Source organism: Aspergillus melleus, assembly GCF_016097325.1.
Source record: "Aspergillus melleus strain CBS 546.65 chromosome Unknown contig2, whole genome shotgun sequence".
Taxonomy (NCBI): Eukaryota; Fungi; Ascomycota; class Eurotiomycetes; order Eurotiales; family Aspergillaceae; genus Aspergillus; species Aspergillus melleus.
The window spans coordinates 2322015-2339063 of NW_025763371.1; the positions used below are offsets into that span (position 1 = coordinate 2322015).

The 17049-nt window shown below is 52.8% G+C and overlaps 7 protein-coding genes across 7 annotated transcripts; 5 read left to right on the plus strand and 2 right to left on the minus strand.

Annotated features, from left to right (window-relative positions):
- Nucleotides 1-16: 16 nt before the first annotated feature.
- On the minus strand, nucleotides 17-2599 carry PRP40 (snoRNA-splicing protein PRP40; the record flags this gene model as incomplete). Its single annotated transcript, XM_046085258.1, has 4 exons — nucleotides 17-1063; nucleotides 1117-2173; nucleotides 2237-2391; nucleotides 2459-2599. The coding sequence occupies 4 exons, from the start codon at nucleotides 2597-2599 to the stop codon at nucleotides 17-19; spliced, it is 2400 nt and encodes a 799-aa protein (XP_045941221.1).
- Nucleotides 2600-2625: 26 nt separating this feature from the next.
- On the plus strand, nucleotides 2626-4939 carry LDX57_003604 (TRAPP trafficking subunit Trs65 domain-containing protein). The gene is made up of 4 exons (XM_046085259.1): nucleotides 2626-3058; nucleotides 3121-3393; nucleotides 3444-4563; nucleotides 4615-4939. The coding sequence occupies exons 1-4, from the start codon at nucleotides 2884-2886 to the stop codon at nucleotides 4796-4798; spliced, it is 1752 nt and encodes a 583-aa protein (XP_045941222.1). The 5' UTR covers nucleotides 2626-2883; the 3' UTR covers nucleotides 4799-4939.
- A 790-nt stretch (nucleotides 4940-5729) lies between these two features.
- On the plus strand, nucleotides 5730-6657 carry LDX57_003605 (Mpv17/PMP22 family protein; the record flags this gene model as incomplete). Its single annotated transcript, XM_046085260.1, has 5 exons — nucleotides 5730-5787; nucleotides 5851-5876; nucleotides 5948-6290; nucleotides 6350-6516; nucleotides 6586-6657. The coding sequence occupies 5 exons, from the start codon at nucleotides 5730-5732 to the stop codon at nucleotides 6655-6657; spliced, it is 666 nt and encodes a 221-aa protein (XP_045941223.1).
- A 733-nt stretch (nucleotides 6658-7390) lies between these two features.
- On the plus strand, nucleotides 7391-8823 carry pgkA (phosphoglycerate kinase pgkA; the record flags this gene model as incomplete). Its single annotated transcript, XM_046085261.1, has 3 exons — nucleotides 7391-7456; nucleotides 7543-7963; nucleotides 8057-8823. The coding sequence occupies 3 exons, from the start codon at nucleotides 7391-7393 to the stop codon at nucleotides 8821-8823; spliced, it is 1254 nt and encodes a 417-aa protein (XP_045941224.1).
- Nucleotides 8824-9742: 919 nt separating this feature from the next.
- On the minus strand, nucleotides 9743-10375 carry SEM1 (proteasome regulatory particle lid subunit SEM1; the record flags this gene model as incomplete). Its single annotated transcript, XM_046085262.1, has 3 exons — nucleotides 9743-9776; nucleotides 10002-10110; nucleotides 10264-10375. 3 exons carry the CDS (start codon nucleotides 10373-10375, stop codon nucleotides 9743-9745), a joined length of 255 nt encoding a protein of 84 aa, XP_045941225.1.
- Nucleotides 10376-11194: 819 nt separating this feature from the next.
- Nucleotides 11195-13656, plus strand: IML2 (TTC39/IML2 family protein; the record flags this gene model as incomplete). The annotated part of the gene is made up of 6 exons (XM_046085263.1): nucleotides 11195-11279; nucleotides 11348-11365; nucleotides 11437-11513; nucleotides 11583-11649; nucleotides 11726-12756; nucleotides 12817-13656. The coding sequence occupies 6 exons, from the start codon at nucleotides 11195-11197 to the stop codon at nucleotides 13654-13656; spliced, it is 2118 nt and encodes a 705-aa protein (XP_045941226.1).
- Nucleotides 13657-14968: 1312 nt separating this feature from the next.
- Nucleotides 14969-16813, plus strand: LDX57_003609 (MFS transporter; the record flags this gene model as incomplete). The annotated part of the gene is made up of 4 exons (XM_046085264.1): nucleotides 14969-15339; nucleotides 15392-15557; nucleotides 15608-15889; nucleotides 15959-16813. The coding sequence occupies 4 exons, from the start codon at nucleotides 14969-14971 to the stop codon at nucleotides 16811-16813; spliced, it is 1674 nt and encodes a 557-aa protein (XP_045941227.1).
- Nucleotides 16814-17049: the final 236 nt, after the last annotated feature.

The following is a 17049-nucleotide window of genomic DNA, read 5'->3' on the forward strand; positions in this document are numbered from 1 at the left end:
CATTAATTGACATGTCCTAATCCTCCTCAATTTCTCCCTCTTCGCTACCAGAGTGCACGGCCTTCTCTTCCTTCTTCGCATCATCAGTGCTAGCAGCAGCCGGGGTTCGTTCGCGACGTTCCCGGTCTCTCCTGGCGCCCCGACTGCGCTCTCGCTCTCGGCTGTCGCGGCGATACCGCTTGGCAGAGCGACTGGCCACGCTCTCAGCATCGCTGTCCCGTCTGCGCCGACGGTCGTTGCTGACGGTGCTTCTAGTGTCGGCGCCGTAGTCCAGCTCGTCGCGATTGCCACGCGGATCGCCGCGGGCACGATACAGCCGCTCGCGCTCGTCTTCTCGATCCCGACGGTCGCGTCCGAAGTGGCTGAGAGAGCGGGAGCTTCGTTCCCGATCCCAATCCCGATCACGCTCGCGCTCACGATAACGGTCCCTGTCGCGGTCTCTCTCGCGATCGCGTTCCTCCCGTCGCTCGCGGACTGGAGATAAGCCACTCGCCTTGCGGTACGATCGTTCCCGGTCTGCCTGGGCTTTGCGGCGATCTGCTTCGTAAGCATCTGGCTCGGGGGTGCGGCTGTGCCGACTGGAAGCTCCCCGTCTTTCGCCTCTGTAGGATGCTCCGCTCCGGTAATCCCGGTCGCTGCGGTCGTAGTCACGGCGGCTTCCGCGATCTTTGTCGCGTGAGTCCCGGTCACGGTCGGCGTCTTCTTCCTTTTCTTTCAGACGGCGAATAACCTTGTCAAAGGCGGATTGGCGGGCCTCATCGGATTCGATGGTCTTGTATTCCTCGAACTTTTCAACGCGAGGTCGTACTTGGTCCCAAGTATCCGTGGCCCGGACAGGGGGGTCTAGACGCTTAATTCGGGAACGCAAAGCATCGACAGCGCGTCGCTGATGACGATCCGCCGCGTGCTTTTCCTCCTCAGTTCTTCGAATTGCCTTGTCTTGAATGCGCTGGAACAGCAGTTCCAGGATTTCGGGGTCCATGTTGGCTGTTCGGCGATCACCGGAGACAACAGAGCTGAACTCCTCAAAAGTGGTTTTGGCGGTGACCTCGTACCGTTTATCCTGAAGACAGTCGTTAGAACAATAAATGAAGAAAAATGCCGAGTAGTACTTACGTCAAGAACATCCAAAACATCATTTCGAGGTCCTCGCAGCGTTCGTTCTTCCTCTTCGACCACGTCCCAGAAGAGATCCAGTGGAGAAGAGCCGGAGTTACCAAGAATGCCCTGATAACGGGGATCCTCACGAATCACCGGGTAGAGGTTGCTCCATTTGCTGCCAGCCTTGATCTTACCCTGTGATCGCAATTCCTTCAACAGCTCGACAAACTGTTCACGAGCATGCCGTTCTTTTCTGGCCTTGGCGGCCTTTTGCTGCTGGCGCGCGTCGTTGAACGCTCGCTCAAGAGACTTGATGTGATTCTCAAATGCCGTCAAAATGTCAGATTTGCTCAAGGACTTGAACTTAGCGTCATTTTGGACCTTGTCGTTGGACTGGATAATGGCCTGCGCCTCGGACCAGCGCGTATAGGGTTCCAAGTCCAATGAGTTCAAGATACTCACGAGCTCATCCATGGCAGCCTTGCGACTAGCAGACTCCTGCTCGAGGTGCTCTTTCTTGAGCTCGAGAATGTACTCCTCGAAGAGCTGGCGCCTCTCGCTTTCGTCGCTTGTAGACCGGAAGATCGTCTCGCCCTCGATGATTGGTCGAATGGTCTTCCAGCGACTGTAATGCTTGATTTCAGGATGGCGCTTCAGCATTGTATTGAAATCTGCTCTCAGCTTAGCGAATCTTTCTTTCGCTCGGTCCTTTTCCTGCATGCGAACCTCGACCGCATATTTTTCAAAAGCTGCTTTGCGGTCTCTGGGATCTTTCAAAGCCCGGTACTGAGGATCCTTGATCACAGTACGCATTGTCTGTTCCCAAGTCGAGTCGGCCTGCACGTTGTGGCGCTTGAGCATTTTCATGAACGCGCTTTCAGCCTCCTCAAGCGAGCCATATTCGGGCTCCGTTTGCGCGGTTCCCGGTATAGATGCAGCAACGAATCCGTTGACATCGGCTGATCCGTAGCCACCCCGTCGATCGCCGTAGCCTCGGTCATAGTCGTCGCGCTCACGTTGTTGAGGGTAGGAAGGAAACGAACTGCCGCCACCTGCGACAAACGTCGGGGCCCTGCAAGAAAGAGTTAATACCCGATCAAAAGACGTGATCACGCATATTGAAGTCGGGACTTACGCTGCTGCTGGGGCCTGAGGGGGTTGTGCCTGTGCCAAAGCGGTTTTGTAAACATCGGGCATTTCCCAAGTGCTTTGCTTGGACTCCGTATTGTACCAGTATTTCCGTCCACCTTCAGCGGTATATTCTTTCCATGGTTGATTCGACAGAGCTCGCTACAGAATGTAAACATCAGCGACCGAAGAACACAAGAAAGAGAAAAGGAGAAGTGACGCTACAAACCTCGACGGGTGTCATCATCTCCAAGGGCTTTTGCCATTGCGTGGCCTTGGTTTGAACATTGTAGTAGTACGGTCTTCCGTCCGCATTGCGAGCCTCCTGCCACAAGGAGGGCGTCGCGGGAGGGCCATTCATCGGATTCATTGTGCGAGTGTCGTTGCACCCTCGAGTGTTGATGCCTTGACGATGGGCTTGGGCTGCAGCTCCGATGGGAAAATGTCGCGCCCGGAGGAAGCTTTGCGCTCGCGCTAGGCATATGTTTGTCACGTTTGCACCTTCCCCGAACACCGCAGCATCTCCGGCTGTCCTCCCCCTTCATGATGGTCTTACTGCTACTACTCAATATCCTTTGGACTGATTTACTCATTTTTTGAGTGCTTTATTCCTGCCAAATACTGGCGGGGAAGTATGCGATTGTTGTCTCCGACATGCCTAGCTTCGATGTGCCGGGGGAATTCCTAAGGCATGCTGTTCTAGACACATTTGTCCCGCATGCCCCAGGAACAGATCTGGAGGCGGCGTTGACCTCCGCGTTAGAGGGGGGAGCTGACGATCTGTCTTCTGTGCTCTCCTTGATCCCCCAACGATCGCTTCTATTTTTCGGTAGGCGAAAGCTTTGCGTCCATCACGAGCTCTATCTCTTACTCATGTATAGTGTGCTACAGATGAGTTCTGCACGGTTCGCGTTGTCCTGCGGCTGTCCAATTGTTCGCAAGCGAGCCTAAAACACTACCTTCAAAACCTCGAAGTCAAACTTGACGCATTTGCCATCGATCCCGCGGAGACAGTTGGTGAAAACCCTACTCCCACCAGAGACCTGATCTTTTCAGGGGTTGTCAGCCCAGAGGAGGAACCGCTGGTTGTAGTAAACGAATTCGAGGGGGAGTCGGGTTCTGGCAACCATGTATACGTGATCTGGAGCGTCGAGACCTTTCTGAGTAAAACTCCCGATTACTTGATTTGCTATGTTTCTTACTGACATTCGCAGAGCGCCCTCGTATTCGCATCCAACACCCGTCATTTCTCTTCATTGCATCGGCAAGCCTCAACCCATCGGAAGCTCGACAGGGGGAGTCCCGCGAGGACGACTATTTGCCATCCTTAGTTCCTGCGTCGACGAATATCCTTCAACCATTGGCTAGCGATAAAGCATTTCCCCAGAAGGACCCCTTCCTTCCAGCCTCCAGGCTGCTGCGAGTTGTACCTGCGAAATATAGCGAAGACCCCATATACAACGTGGAACAAGAATCAGGCCATCCTATTCGGGTGGTTCCTGCAGCTAGTGCGCGGATACGATACTCCCGGCTCAATTCGTTCTGTGGGCGGCCCACTACCATTGCCAGCCTTGATTTCGAAGTAACTCCCTTCCTGAACTGTGACGTCGTGTTCGAGAAAGCGGACCTTCGCATCTCAGACGGAACGATAGAAACACTTTCAGATACACCAGGGCTTCTTCCGCCGGTAACATGCCGTCCACGCGACGACATCACTCTGATATACAAACTGACTCCGGAATATGGGCCGGACCCAAATCCTTCAACCACCGTTATGATTAGCGTTTTGGATATTTCCTTGGAGGCAACGGTGAAACTGTCAGAGGACTGTAACCCCCGGATATTGATGCAATGGCGGACAAATGTCGACTTCTCCATGGCTCTTAACCCGACATTCGGAGGCCCGAGTCAAGCGTTGCAACGGAACAACCGACCTGCGAGCCTTCCTATGACACCAAATCAATCCAACTCTTTAAATGGACCGGCGAACAGGAGTTCGCTCAGAGATAGGGCATACTCCACCACAGGTCTAGGAGTGACAGTCTCATTCTCGGGGCCGTCTAACGTGGAAGTTGGTAAACCTTTCTCTTGGAATGTCTTCATTGTGAATCGATCAACGCATCCCCGGAAGTTTGCCATGGTGGGGATCCCTCGGAGAAAGCGTGCTGACCCTCGGGGACATACCGCGCGACCATCATCTTCGTCACTCTCCAGTCGCAAGGAAGACCAGGTAGCCGAGGCTGTGACCGACGATAATATCGTACATGCAATGCAGAAGAACGTGGCTGGACAGGAGGTTGAACTCGTGTGCTTGAGCACCGATGTTCGAGTTGGGTAAGTTACACTGCACATCCTATGCGAAGACAATAGTGCTGATTGCCGTAGACCTCTCCTTCCCGGAACTTGTTTCGCTACAGAGCTGAAACTACTCCCGTTGGCGGTTGGCTCGCTCCGCATGGAATCTGTGCGCCTTGTGGAAGTCAACACAAACGAAACGACAGACATTCGGGACCTGCCCGATATACAAGCATTCTCCCTGGATAGAAAGGTGAAACCATCTACTGCATAAGTACTGCCTACGGATGAGGGTGTCTGTCATTGGGCGAAAGGCTGATGACATTATCACGTTAAAGAACTGACGGATGGAATGAGCATGTAACGTACTCGAATACAGAGGCAATGAGAATATATAAGCTTAGGTAATTGTACTTATGAGTAACTTAACTTTCAGGGACTGCAAAAGGAACAGTACACGGTGTAGTTCGGTTGTTGTGGATACTTTGTAAGTGTATGAGTATGACTTGACAGCCACAAACGCGCGGCCGTGGGGTTTACCCGCGCCGAACCAGGCGGGCGGACGAAGCGGGCAGCTGATCGGGCGTGATCGGCGATAACTCATTTCTTCCCGTCTGGACAGCCTGGATTCTCCCATCAAAAGTTCCCCTCCTCTCCATCCCCCCATATCAATTATCAACTATACGGAGCATCCGGTTCTCCAAGGTAGATCCATTCTGTTCCCTGCCGTTATTGTGGAGATCTTACCCACTGACTTCTTCCTTCTACAGTTAAACTCTACTATCGATCATTCTTACCGCCCGTCCTGTGGATTTCCTTTTGTCATTTCGCCCTCCTTTTTCCATACTCTCTTTTGCGTCATACTTTGCTCAATACCGCCGGCCGGGAACCCTGCTTTGCCATCTTTTTTTGTCATCGACACCTTTCCTTTCATATAATTCTTAAGAGACTTGTGTCTCACCTAACTTCACGATGTTCACCGTGGCGCGCCGCAGAATACTGGATGGACTTAATAGGAGGTACATTTACGGTCGCTTGGTATGTCATTTCAATGATGCGCTCATCCTTTCTGCCTTGCACGTCGCACACTCCCTTCTTGTCTCAACACCAACCTCGTTTCCTCGCCACTGAATTAATTGACAACGTCTCGCTGATTGTTTCCATTCATATAGCCTCTCCTTCATACAATCATCTTCATAATCGAAATGGCGGCGGCTATGCGGCTGGCTGCCAAATTCAACTCCTACTATGCGGAAAAGCCGGGTAAGCCTCTGCTCGCCCCCATCAAGGGATATAAGCGACCGCTAACATAGATATCATCTACAGTATTGACTACTATGGTGACCAACGCGGTAAGAGCAATGCGCACCCCACATTGCCGTTTCGACGATGACAGAGATTAATTAAATTGTGATGACTTTAGATCCTCGGTGGCATCGCGGACACTACTGCACAACTTATCACGGCCTTTAGATCTCGCCCCACTAGTGGCCGGACCGATGGCAGCGACTTCATCTCCATTGAAATTCATGATTTGGATAAAGAAAAGCCACCGGCGCTTGGAGAGCTCAGTCTCTCACGGAATTCGCCACAGCCTTTCGATTTCGAGCGCTTAACTCGTTTCATGTCCTACGGTTTCTTCATGGCGCCGATCCAATTCCAATGGTATGGTTTCTTGTCGAGAGCATTCCCGCTCACCAAGGCGAGCCCTACTCTTCCGGCCTTGAAGCGGGTTGCCGTTGATCAGTTCATCTTCGCCCCTTTTGGTACGGAGTGCCCCGTCCTTGCACCGAGAGAGGCCCTGTTGTTAACCGTCGATGTGTAGGTCTGACATGCTTTTTCACTTTTATGACGGTCGCCGAGGGTGGTGGAAGAAGAGCGCTGGGCCGCAAGTTCCGAGACGTCTTCCTGCCGACTCTCAAGGCCAACTTCGTTCTCTGGCCTGCGGTGCAGATCCTCAACTTCCGCGTTGTGCCCATCCAGTTCCAGATTGTAAGTATGAATCGTTGCGCTTCCGAGCGCGCTACAAGGACATGGGCTGACTTTGTATTTTCTTTGTAGCCTTTTGTATCCACCGTCGGTATTGCCTGGACTGCATACCTCTCCTTGACCAACTCTTCTGAGGAGGAGTAATTCAAGATGCATTCACACCTTTCTGCGCTTGATTCTTCTCTTTGGTAGTTCTCGCTCGCCGGTATTTTTTTTGCGTTCTTCATGTTTCTCTACTTACCCGGCGTTGGACGTTGGCACGGAGGGGTGTTCTGATCGGGCTCTTATGGACGGTGTATAGGTTTAATTACCGGTGTCGACCATGTTTCAACAGGCGTTCTCTTCAAACTTTCGCTACACAGGACAGACAGAAAGCAAAACAAGAGTATCCATATGCACGACGGTTAAGTACAGAACGTGCAGGGGATAGAACCCCTAAGTCCGGAAGTCCTCAGGCCACACAGCTCGTAAGGTATCCATTCCTCAGGCAATCCTCGGACGAGGCCAAGAGCAGCGAAAGCACGAGAAACAAGAAAAAGACCAACAACCCGACACGGTTGGACAGACCCGAGGCTATTAAGTAGCATGAGTTATCGTGTTGTCGGCGGCCCGGCTGCTTCCGTCGTCGATTCACGGCGGACTGACATCACACCCGCAACAGCCCGATGCGTCAGCGAATCTCTCACCGGAAGCCCCACCAGTGCGACAACCCCGCCAGAACTCACCGTGAACGTAATAAGAAGGATGTTAGTAGTTAGCGGTACCGCCTTTTTCTTTCCCCTCCAGTCCTGTCCTTTGACTTGTTTCCCCTCCTTCTCCCGCTGATTTGACTCCTGACATAGTTTGATTGATTGATTGATTGATCTTTACCCTCGCAATGTCTCTCTCCAACAAGCTCGCTATCAGTGACGTCGACCTCAAGGACAAGCGTGTCCTGATCCGGGTATGTTCTTATCCAAGTTTTCCTCAGTTCAGGGGACTGTTCCCGTACGAAGGAGCGCTTTGTGCTAACGCTGACGAATCAAACAGGTCGACTTCAACGTCCCTCTCGATGCCAACAAGAACATCACCAACAACCAGCGTATCGTCGGTGCTCTGCCCACCATCAAGTACGCCGTCGAGAATGGCGCCAAGGCTGTTGTCCTCATGTCCCACCTCGGCCGTCCTGATGGCAAGAAGAACCCCAAGTACAGCCTGAAGCCCGTCGTTGCCGAGCTCGAGAAGCTGCTCGGCAAGAGCGTTATCTTCACGGAAGACTGCGTTGGCAAGGAGGTCGAGGAGACCGTCAACAAGGCCACCGGTGGCCAGATCGTCCTCCTCGAGAACCTGCGTTTCCACGCCGAAGAGGAGGGCAGCTACAAGGATGAGGAGGGCAAGAAGGTCAAGGCCGACAAGGACCAGGTCGCCGAGTTCCGCAAGGGACTGACTGCCCTGGGCGATATCTACATCAGTAAGCTTCCTTCCCCTTCCTACCAATGGCCTTGCACACTCGCCAGAGGTGCATCCATGAGATCCATTTTCTAACGAATTATGTCCTCTACAGATGATGCTTTCGGAACTGCTCACCGTGCTCACAGCTCCATGGTTGGCGTTGACCTGCCCCAGAAGGCTTCCGGCTTCCTGGTGAAGAAGGAGCTTGACTACTTCGCTCAGGCCCTGGAGGAGCCCAAGCGCCCCTTCCTGGCCATCCTCGGCGGCGCCAAGGTCTCTGACAAGATCCAGCTCATCGACAACCTCCTGTCCAAGGTCAACAGCCTGATCATCACTGGTGGAATGGCCTTCACCTTCAAGAAGACCCTGGAGAACGTCAAGATCGGCAACAGTCTGTTCGACGAGGCCGGCAGCAAGATCGTCGGCGAGATCGTCGAGAAGGCCAAGAAGAACAACGTCAAGATCGTCCTGCCCGTTGACTACATCACTGCCGACAAGTTCGCGGCTGACGCCAAGACCGGCAAGGCCACTGATGCCGAGGGCATTCCCGACGGCTACATGGGTCTGGACGTCGGCGAGGAGAGTGTCAAGCTGTACCAGCAGACCATCGCCGAGTCCAAGACCATCCTGTGGAACGGACCCCCCGGTGTCTTCGAGATGGAGCCCTTCGCCAACGCCACCAAGAAGACCCTCGACGCCGCCGTCCAGGCCGCCCAGTCCGGCAGCATCGTCATCATCGGCGGTGGTGACACCGCCACCGTCGCCGCCAAGTTCGGCGCCGAGGAGAAGCTCAGCCACGTCTCGACCGGCGGTGGTGCCTCTCTGGAGCTGTTGGAGGGCAAGGAGCTGCCCGGTGTTGCTGCCCTGTCGAGTAAGTAAACAAAACAACCTAGCAAATATTCCGTTGGGAAACAGGATCAAATTGTCCAATGAAAAGGCTTGGATGTAATTGGCATGTGTAAAGCCTTCCATGATGCTTTTTTATGGCGGAACCTGTTATTCATTTGCAACCCCTTGAGACGAATGTAATGTACGACATTGAATTTAATAAAAAAAAATTGAAATATATATTCTGTTCTATTTCCATGATCTCGTTTCTAATGATTGAGCGAACACAGCTACGGGTCCTAAACTATGAGATAGCCGCGAAATAACCTATCGTGGCCATGACGAGTGGGGAAGTTGAGAGTAGGTATTCAATGTATAACTGTAAATATGTCTACTTATGAAAGATAGTGTAGGAAGTATAGCAGAGAGGAAACAACTATGAAAAGCTCCATCTTCAACCACACATCCAGCCATACGTGACATTAGATAACGAGGGCGGTAAATGAAGAGTAAGGTAGGTAGAGATTATCTATCGTCAAGGAAATATCACATTCAGGTCAAGAGAAAGAGCACACCGCAGCATCTAGTAGCTATGTAGCTGCCTCATCCTCCTCCATCTAGCTCACAGAAAGAAACAGCTACACCAGCTAGCCAGCAATGATAACTATGTAACTAGCTGCCGCCATCTCTTCGGGAGACATACAGATCGACCCAACCAAGGCTTTCCCTTTTATCTCTCTTCCATCCCCAATTGTTTCAGGATCTATGGTGTAGACAACCCCCGTTGCTTCGGTATTTGATATTGGATATTCGTCGTATTGAATTGGTTCATCATATAATTGAATTTGCTGATCGATCGATGGGCGCTTTCATCGAGAAGATAGAATCTACCTAGACTAGGACTATACTAGGCAAGGTCTTTTGTGTTTTGTTCCGACATGAGAAGCCCCCACACGGTCAATCGGGTATCTTAACGAGATGCTTCGACTTTCTTTAATTCTTCTCTGTTTGGGCGGAGTAAGGTTGTTAGTATATTGTTGTGTCTTTCGGTTGAATGGGCTAGGGAAGAGTGAGAAAGGAGGGGGATGAGCATCTAGCAAGGTCGACAGATCGAGTTCAAGCTCATGCTTATGAAGAAAGATGATAGGCGGGGTATGTATTCCAGCCAAGACCAGATGGAAACAAAGATCGATCGATAGACCAGGGAAGACAAAGGATAAAGAACGTACTGCAACTGCTTCGAAAAGTCCTCGGCCGCATCGTCGTCATCCCAGCTTTCCTCCCACAGATGGGAATTGGCCCCGTTGGCCGCTTGCTCGGTTTCTTCTTGAGGCCAGTCTAGACGTGATGGAGAGTAGATGGGTCAGCGCAATCGATCCTGATAGCTGTTTGGGAGCGTTCCAGTGATCTCGACGGGTAGGTAGGAGAGCTGGGAGCATCGAGAGGATAGTGATGGATGACGTCGCGGGTTCATCTATCTGCCTGACTCACCTTCAACGGGGAAATCCTCAAACTCGTCGTCTTCCTCGAGCACGGCGGGCTTCTGTTGCTGCGGCTGCTGCGAGGGCTCGGCCTTATCTTGGGGCTGCGCTGTATTCGACATGGTGGGCGGGAAGTGTGTGGGTGGTTAGGTGAGGGAGTTGTTGAGGAGGTCGGTAGGAGTAAGCTAGAAGGAGCGCAAGAGTAGCTGAGCGAAGTATATACTCAGTAAGCAGCGATTGATGACGAGAACTGCCGGTTGAGCTGAGCTGGAGAAGTGGCGACGATGTTGGCTTCACCGCCCGCGGACAAAGGCAGTTGCCGGCCTGAGGCGTTTGCGGCGGGATGGTCAGAGGGGATTTGTAGATATATCTGACTTAGGTTTATCTTCTATCTTCTAACTACATACTGGATAGACTGTCCCAGAAACAGAGTGATTCGTGTGTTTCAGGAACAAGCTGAAAGGGGCGAGATGCGGCGCTTCTGCCCTACCGGAGCCACGATGATGTATTGCCCTCCAACTGCCTAAGGCCTAAGACTGCATATCTCACGCCCGGTGCGGTTATGCTCCGCCTCGCCGACTCGGTGGACCACGGATACTCTCTGGACGTTCCCTTTATTCGTATTTATTCCTGTTCTCTGCACATTCCTCCCCCTCCCTCTTTCTCTCACTCTCTCGTTCCTGTGTCTTTCCCTTGGTGCCCCGTCCTCGGAAGGTCGCCACTGGATGGGAAACGCTGCCTTTCTCGCATTCCGATTTCTCTCGGGGTTCGGACCCCTGCGGCTCCTGCTCTAAACCAAGGAACTTCGGTCGATTCGATCGATTCAATATACACATCGATTCTCTCTTTCTATTTACTGTCGTTTCCTTTCTCTATTCTCTTTTTTTCCCCTGTTGCTATTCACTCTGTAGTCACGGTCATCCGGTGGTTCCGAGTGCAATATGCTTCGAGTAGGCTCCTGGCTCTATGGCAAAAAGCCAGTCGCCAACACACAGTCGCTGGACTCGCTGACTGAGTTGCGAGATCGTGAGTATTCCGGATGGTTACTCCATTAAGCTGGGACGTTCTAACTGACATCGTGGGTGGGGGCGCAGTCGAGGATGCGATGAAGGGTAAGCTGGAAGCTCGCGTGCCCTTCGCTTTGGGAGCCAAGACGTCACGTTCTAACCGATCCCGAGCACAGCCGCGACGCTTATCCTGAATGACGATGTTGACGGGGCTGAAGATGGTCTCTCGGAGGGAGTTTCGTCCTTTCACAATGTGTGTATTTGACTCGCGCGCTCATTGGTGGCTTGGGAAACTGACCGTGGTGGATGTCCGATCTTCTAGCTGGGCAGAGGCGTGGTCGCATTTATCCGGGCGACGTTAGGTTTCGAGCAGGAGGTGATGCGCCAAGGTTCGCGGATCCTTTCTCACGTTGTGTGGGCTTCTCTCCCTCGTGGTCGATGACTGATCTGCTTGCCCCCTCGTAGCGTCGGAACGACTCAATGCAGCCGAGAATAGTGCCTACAATGATCAGCAAAAAGCGCAGCACAACTCGCATGCGCCGAACTCGTACCACTCGCAGATCTATGCGCCCGGCACCGAGTTTGCGCTCTGCCAGGCCATGGCGCAACTGATGAGTGCCGTGGTGGGTGTTCTCAACGAAAGTCTCACGGAGAGTATCAAAGGTTTCTACAAGCTCCGCAAGGCGTATATAACCCTGGACGGGATCTTGAAGATGGAGCAAAAATTCATGCAGTTGAACCGATCGGGCGGGACGACTCCCACCGAACTCCTGCAGTCTTCCAGCCGCGCCTCGGGTCTGGACGCATCTGCAAACCCCGATGCGAACTCCTCCGTCGAGGCTGCGGGACTCTCGCAGAAATTGTCCGATATAAACGTGTCCAGCGAAGAGGACTCGACTACGGACGCGTCTTCGACCAAGAGTCCGGCCGACATGCTAAGCCACGACCCGGATTCCGACATCTTCAAAAATGAGATCGACGTCTTCGTGCACTCCGGCGCTAACTTTTGCTTCGGTATTCTCCTGTTACTGATCTCGATGGTTCCGCCGGCATTTAGCAAGCTCCTCGGAATCATTGGGTTCCATGGCGACAAGGAGCGAGGTCTGAGGATGCTATGGCAGGCCAGTAAGTTTCACAATTTGATTGGCGCCATCGCTGCGTTTGCAATTCTCGGGTACTACAACGGTTTCGTGCGTTACTGCGACATTATGCCTGATCCAGTTCCGGGCGACGACGCCGACGTTCAGGGATATCCTCAGGAGAGGCTCGAGTCGCTCCTCGCAAAGATGCGACAGCGATTCCCCAAGAGCCAACTTTGGCTCCTTGAGGAATCGCGGATGGAAGGCGCCAACAAGAATCTCGAGCGGGCGTTGGAGCTGCTCTGTGGCGAGGAGAAGAGTCCGCTGCAGCAGGTGGAAGCGTTGCGCGTGTTCGAACGGAGCCTGAATGCGATGTACCTTCACCGGTACGAGCTTTGTGCCAAGTCATTCCTCGAGGTATGTAATCCTCCATCCATGACTTAGCCAGAAGGGAAGATATGCTAAGCAATGAACTAGTGCGTCGATCTCAACTCCTGGTCTCGATCCTTGTACTATTATATTGCGGGGTCGTCGCATCTCTCTTTATACCGGAGCAGCAGCGGAGATGCCGAGCTGGCGGCCAAGCACGCGGAGAAGGCGACCGAGTACTACCGAATGGCACCTCCGCTGGCAGGGAAGAAGCGGTTCATGGCGCGCCAATTGCCGTTCGACGTCTTCGTTACACGAAAGATCGCCAAATGGGAGGCTCGCGCCAAGGATTGGAAGGTGCCGCTAGTCGACGCCGTGGGGGTCGATCCCATCGAGGAGATGATCTTCTTCTGGAACGGACACAGTCGCATGACGACCGAGCAACTCGAGGAATCGCTCCAGAACCTGGCCTGGTCGGAAAGCGACGCCAACAAGAAGAATTGGTCGCGCGAAGGCCCCGAAGAGAAGGCCATTTTACAACTGCTGCGAGCCGCCGTCTGGCGTTCGATGCGCAAACATGACCAGGCCCGGAAGCTGATCCAGGACTCGGTGCTGAGCCACGACAAGACCCTGTTCACGGGCCACCTCAAGGACAACTGGGTGCATCCTGCCGCGCACTTTGAGATGGCCGCCAACCTGTGGATGGAGCGACCGAACTACGTTGTCGTCCACGGCGACGGCTCGGGAAGTCCTCCCGCTGAGACCAAGGGCGAGGCGACTTCGGCGACCCCGCTGGAGAAGCAGAAGGTGCGCGAGTGCAAGGAGTATCTCGAGAAGGCGTCTCGATGGGAAAGCTACGAACTGGATGCCCGAATTGGGCTGAAGGTGACGGCTGCGATGGAGGCGGTGCTCAAGTGGGAGAATATGCATTCTTCCAGCACCAGCTGACGAATTGACGATGTATAATGAAACATGTAGACTTGATTGATTGCACACATACATGGCATGTCAAAGACTTGACACCTTGATGAGAAACCGGGCGAATAGAAGGAATGGGAATGGAGGGTACATAAAAGGCTGGATCTGTGATTTATCATTTATGTTATTTTACTGGAATTATCTGCGATTGCATTGCTTTCTCCTTGCACCATAGTAACTACAAGAAGTGTCAACGTGACTCAGGAAACCCCGTGATGTTTTTCAGCGTTGCGGAGGTTCCGATTTCTCTCTTCGGCATCAACCATCAACCATCAACCATCAACCATCAACCATCAACCATCAACCATCAACCCTCAACCCTCAACCCTCAACCCTCAATGATTATTGACCATGACTTCATCTGCCGGATATTAGATACCTTATCCCCATTTATATCCACCTCAAGCCGATTGAAACAAAAAGCTTGCCCTCGACCCATCCCCACCCCCAAAGAACCCACCGGGGTACGAGTTCCAGTAATTATCTCCGACAGGCCAGTAGTGGCGATCGTTCAGTCCCCGAGGGGCCACTCCTGGGGGCTTTGGGCCTCGGAAAATATTCCGAACGGGTTTTGTCCGACTGCAACGGCTGCCTCCCGCGTCTTGGCTGCAACAGTCATGACTCAGGAAAAGCTGGATTGTCCAATCTGCAGATGAACAAGAGAGAAGAGTACGGAGGGACAGGAATGGCAGACCCTGAGATCCGATGAGTTGGTTCTTAATCAATCTGTCTTTCTAGTGGTCTTTTAGTCTAGACTGACGACTAACTAGTAACGAGCCCAACCTCCACCGCTTGCAGGTTGTCTCCACAGTCCACACGCGACGGAATGCCATCCTTTCGGACTAGTTATCGGACGTCCGATGGCCTCTCAGCGCCTATAACGGACCTGGTCCGGCTAAGTCGGCTTGCCTGTCCGCCATGGATCGGCCCTGGGGTCAAGTAAGTATTTTTTTTTTTTTCCCTGCTCTCTTTAGTTCAAGAAGCAATCCTGCCTTATAAGCTATGGTTCCTGTCAATCGTTTTTCGGGAATGCCCAGACTTGTTCTCTCTCAATTGTGATGACGTCGGGCCATACCTAACTATTGTTATCTTTTCATTGTTGCTGTGCTTTTTTTTAAGATCGCCTCGATCAACATTGGTCTTTGCTGTCAAATCTCGGAACCCTTCTATTGGATTTGATAGTATATTATTTCATTACTCCGACAACTGTCAACTGGCGTTTTTGATCTCGCCTACTTTGTAAAATTCCCTTCTCAAGCGTGGCGATTCATACTTTATCGTCATGGCACGAGCTGAAACAGATCGATCGTCGCAAACTTCATCCTCCGGAATTGATTCCTTGGAGCAACAGGTCACGCGCGACGATCCACATCAAAATGGAACGTTGGACAAGCAGACAACTGCCGCCTCAGGTCTGTCGACGTTTGAGCATCGCGCGCACTCGGTGATCTCGAGAATTCGGAGTCGAGAGCCCGGCCAAGATGCGCGCTTCACCCATCCGCTTTCGCATACTAAAACCTCGAGTGATGTCATCGTGGACTTTGACGGTCCGGATGACCCATATAAGCCCATCAATTGGGGGTTTGGAAAGAAGTGTATAACCACCGTGCTATATGGTCTGACGACGATGGGTGCTACCTGGGCGAGTTCTATGTATGTTATATCCTGCGGTTTTTGTGGTTATGATAGACTGACTTGGGTTTAGTTACTCGACTGGTACGAAACAAGTCGACTCGGAATTTGGGGTCGGCGAAGAAGTTGGGACGCTCGGTACTTCCTTGCTACTTTTTGGCTTCGGTATGTCCTGCTGGTCCCGAGCGGTGGTGGCTCCCTACTATATGGTTCTTTCGTACCTATTAACGCTTTCCCAGGTCTGGGTCCTCTCGTTTGGGCTCCGCTATCCGAAGTTTACGGGCGTAAGCCAGCTGTCTTGTTACCATATTTTATCGCTGCCTGTTTCTCCTTTGGTACCGCTGCGGCAAAAGACTTGCAAACTGTGATGCTCACTCGATTCTTCGCCGGATTTTTTGGCTCCGCCCCGGTCACCAACACCGGTGGCGTCTTGAGTGATATCTGGACAGCCGAACAAAGAGGCGCGGCTATCGTAGGATATGCCATGGCCGTTGTCGGAGGTCCTGTGCTTGGCCCCATTGCTGGCGGTGCCATTTGCCAAAGCTATCTTGGATGGAGATGGACGGAATATGTGAGACCAGCCCCTTTTATTAGAAACGAGCCCTCTACCAGAACATCCCGATTAACGCAATTCCCCTAGTTAACCGGCATCATGATGGTCTTCTTCCTCGCCATGGACGTCCTCTTCCTTGACGAGAGCTATCCACCAGTCCTCCTCGTCTACAAAGCCCAACGCCTCCGGTTTGACACGGGCAACTGGGCGCTCCACGCGCGCCACGAAGAATGGGACGTGACCTTCAAAGAGCTCGGCAACAAGTACCTCATCCGGCCCTTCGCCCTCCTCACCACACCCATCTGCTTCCTCGTCGCGCTATACGCCTCCTTCGTCTACGGCATCATCTACCTCAGTCTCGCCGCCTTCCCGGTCGAATTCCAAGAAGTGCGCGGCTGGAACCAAGTCGTCGGCGCACTCCCCTTCCTCGCCTACCTCGTCGGCATCCTCTTCGCCGCAGCCGTGAACCTCCTCAACCAAAAGTTCTACATCAAACGCTTCCGCGCCAACAACAACTTCCCAGTCCCCGAAGCCCGCCTGCCCCCCATGATGATCGGATCCATCCTCTTCGCCGCAGGCCTCTTCATCTTCGGCTGGACCGGCGACCCCAAGATCCACTGGATCGGACCCCTCATCGGCGCCGTCCTGATGGGCTTCGGCTTCTTCACCATCTTCCAAGCAGCGCTCAACTACCTCATCGACACATTCCAGAAAGTCGCCGCCAGCGCCGTCGCCGCGAACACCTTCCTGCGCAGCCTCTTCGCCGGCTGTTTCCCGCTCTTCGCGCACATCATGTTCCGGGAGATGGGCGTTAACTGGGCATCCAGTGTCCTGGGCTTTGTGGCCGTCGCGTTGATCCCGATCCCGTATTTGTTTTATATTTTTGGGAAGAGGATTCGCGCGCGGGGAAAGTGGTCAATGGCGTCGGTTTATGGCTATTGATTCGCTTTTCCCCCCTTATATAATTCGTTGGGTGTTGGGTAAGTGCAGCCGGCGAGGTTGACTAGGGGTCTTCCGTCTTCGACTATTTGTCCCCTGAATGGATCCCAGGGACAGAGGGGATACAGTAAGGAAAGATCGTTCTATCATGCACATAATGCTCATGGAAGAAAGTTGAATGTGAGCGAGAGAGAGAATGAGAGACTAACCATTTCTGTTTGAGATACCACCGTCAGCGA

What these genes read in the sequence shown, in the direction of transcription:
- LDX57_003604 (XM_046085259.1), top strand. Translation starts at nt 2,884, where the DNA reads ATGCCTAGCTTCGATGTGCCGGGGGAATTCCTAAGGCATGCTGTTCTA. An exon ending in ACGATCGCTTCTATTTTTCG is followed by an intron (nt 3,059 to 3,120) that starts GTAGGCGAAAGC and finishes AGTGTGCTACAG; the next exon opens with ATGAGTTCTGCACGGTTCGC. An exon ending in AGCACCGATGTTCGAGTTGG is followed by an intron (nt 4,564 to 4,614) that starts GTAAGTTACACT and finishes TGATTGCCGTAG; the next exon opens with ACCTCTCCTTCCCGGAACTT.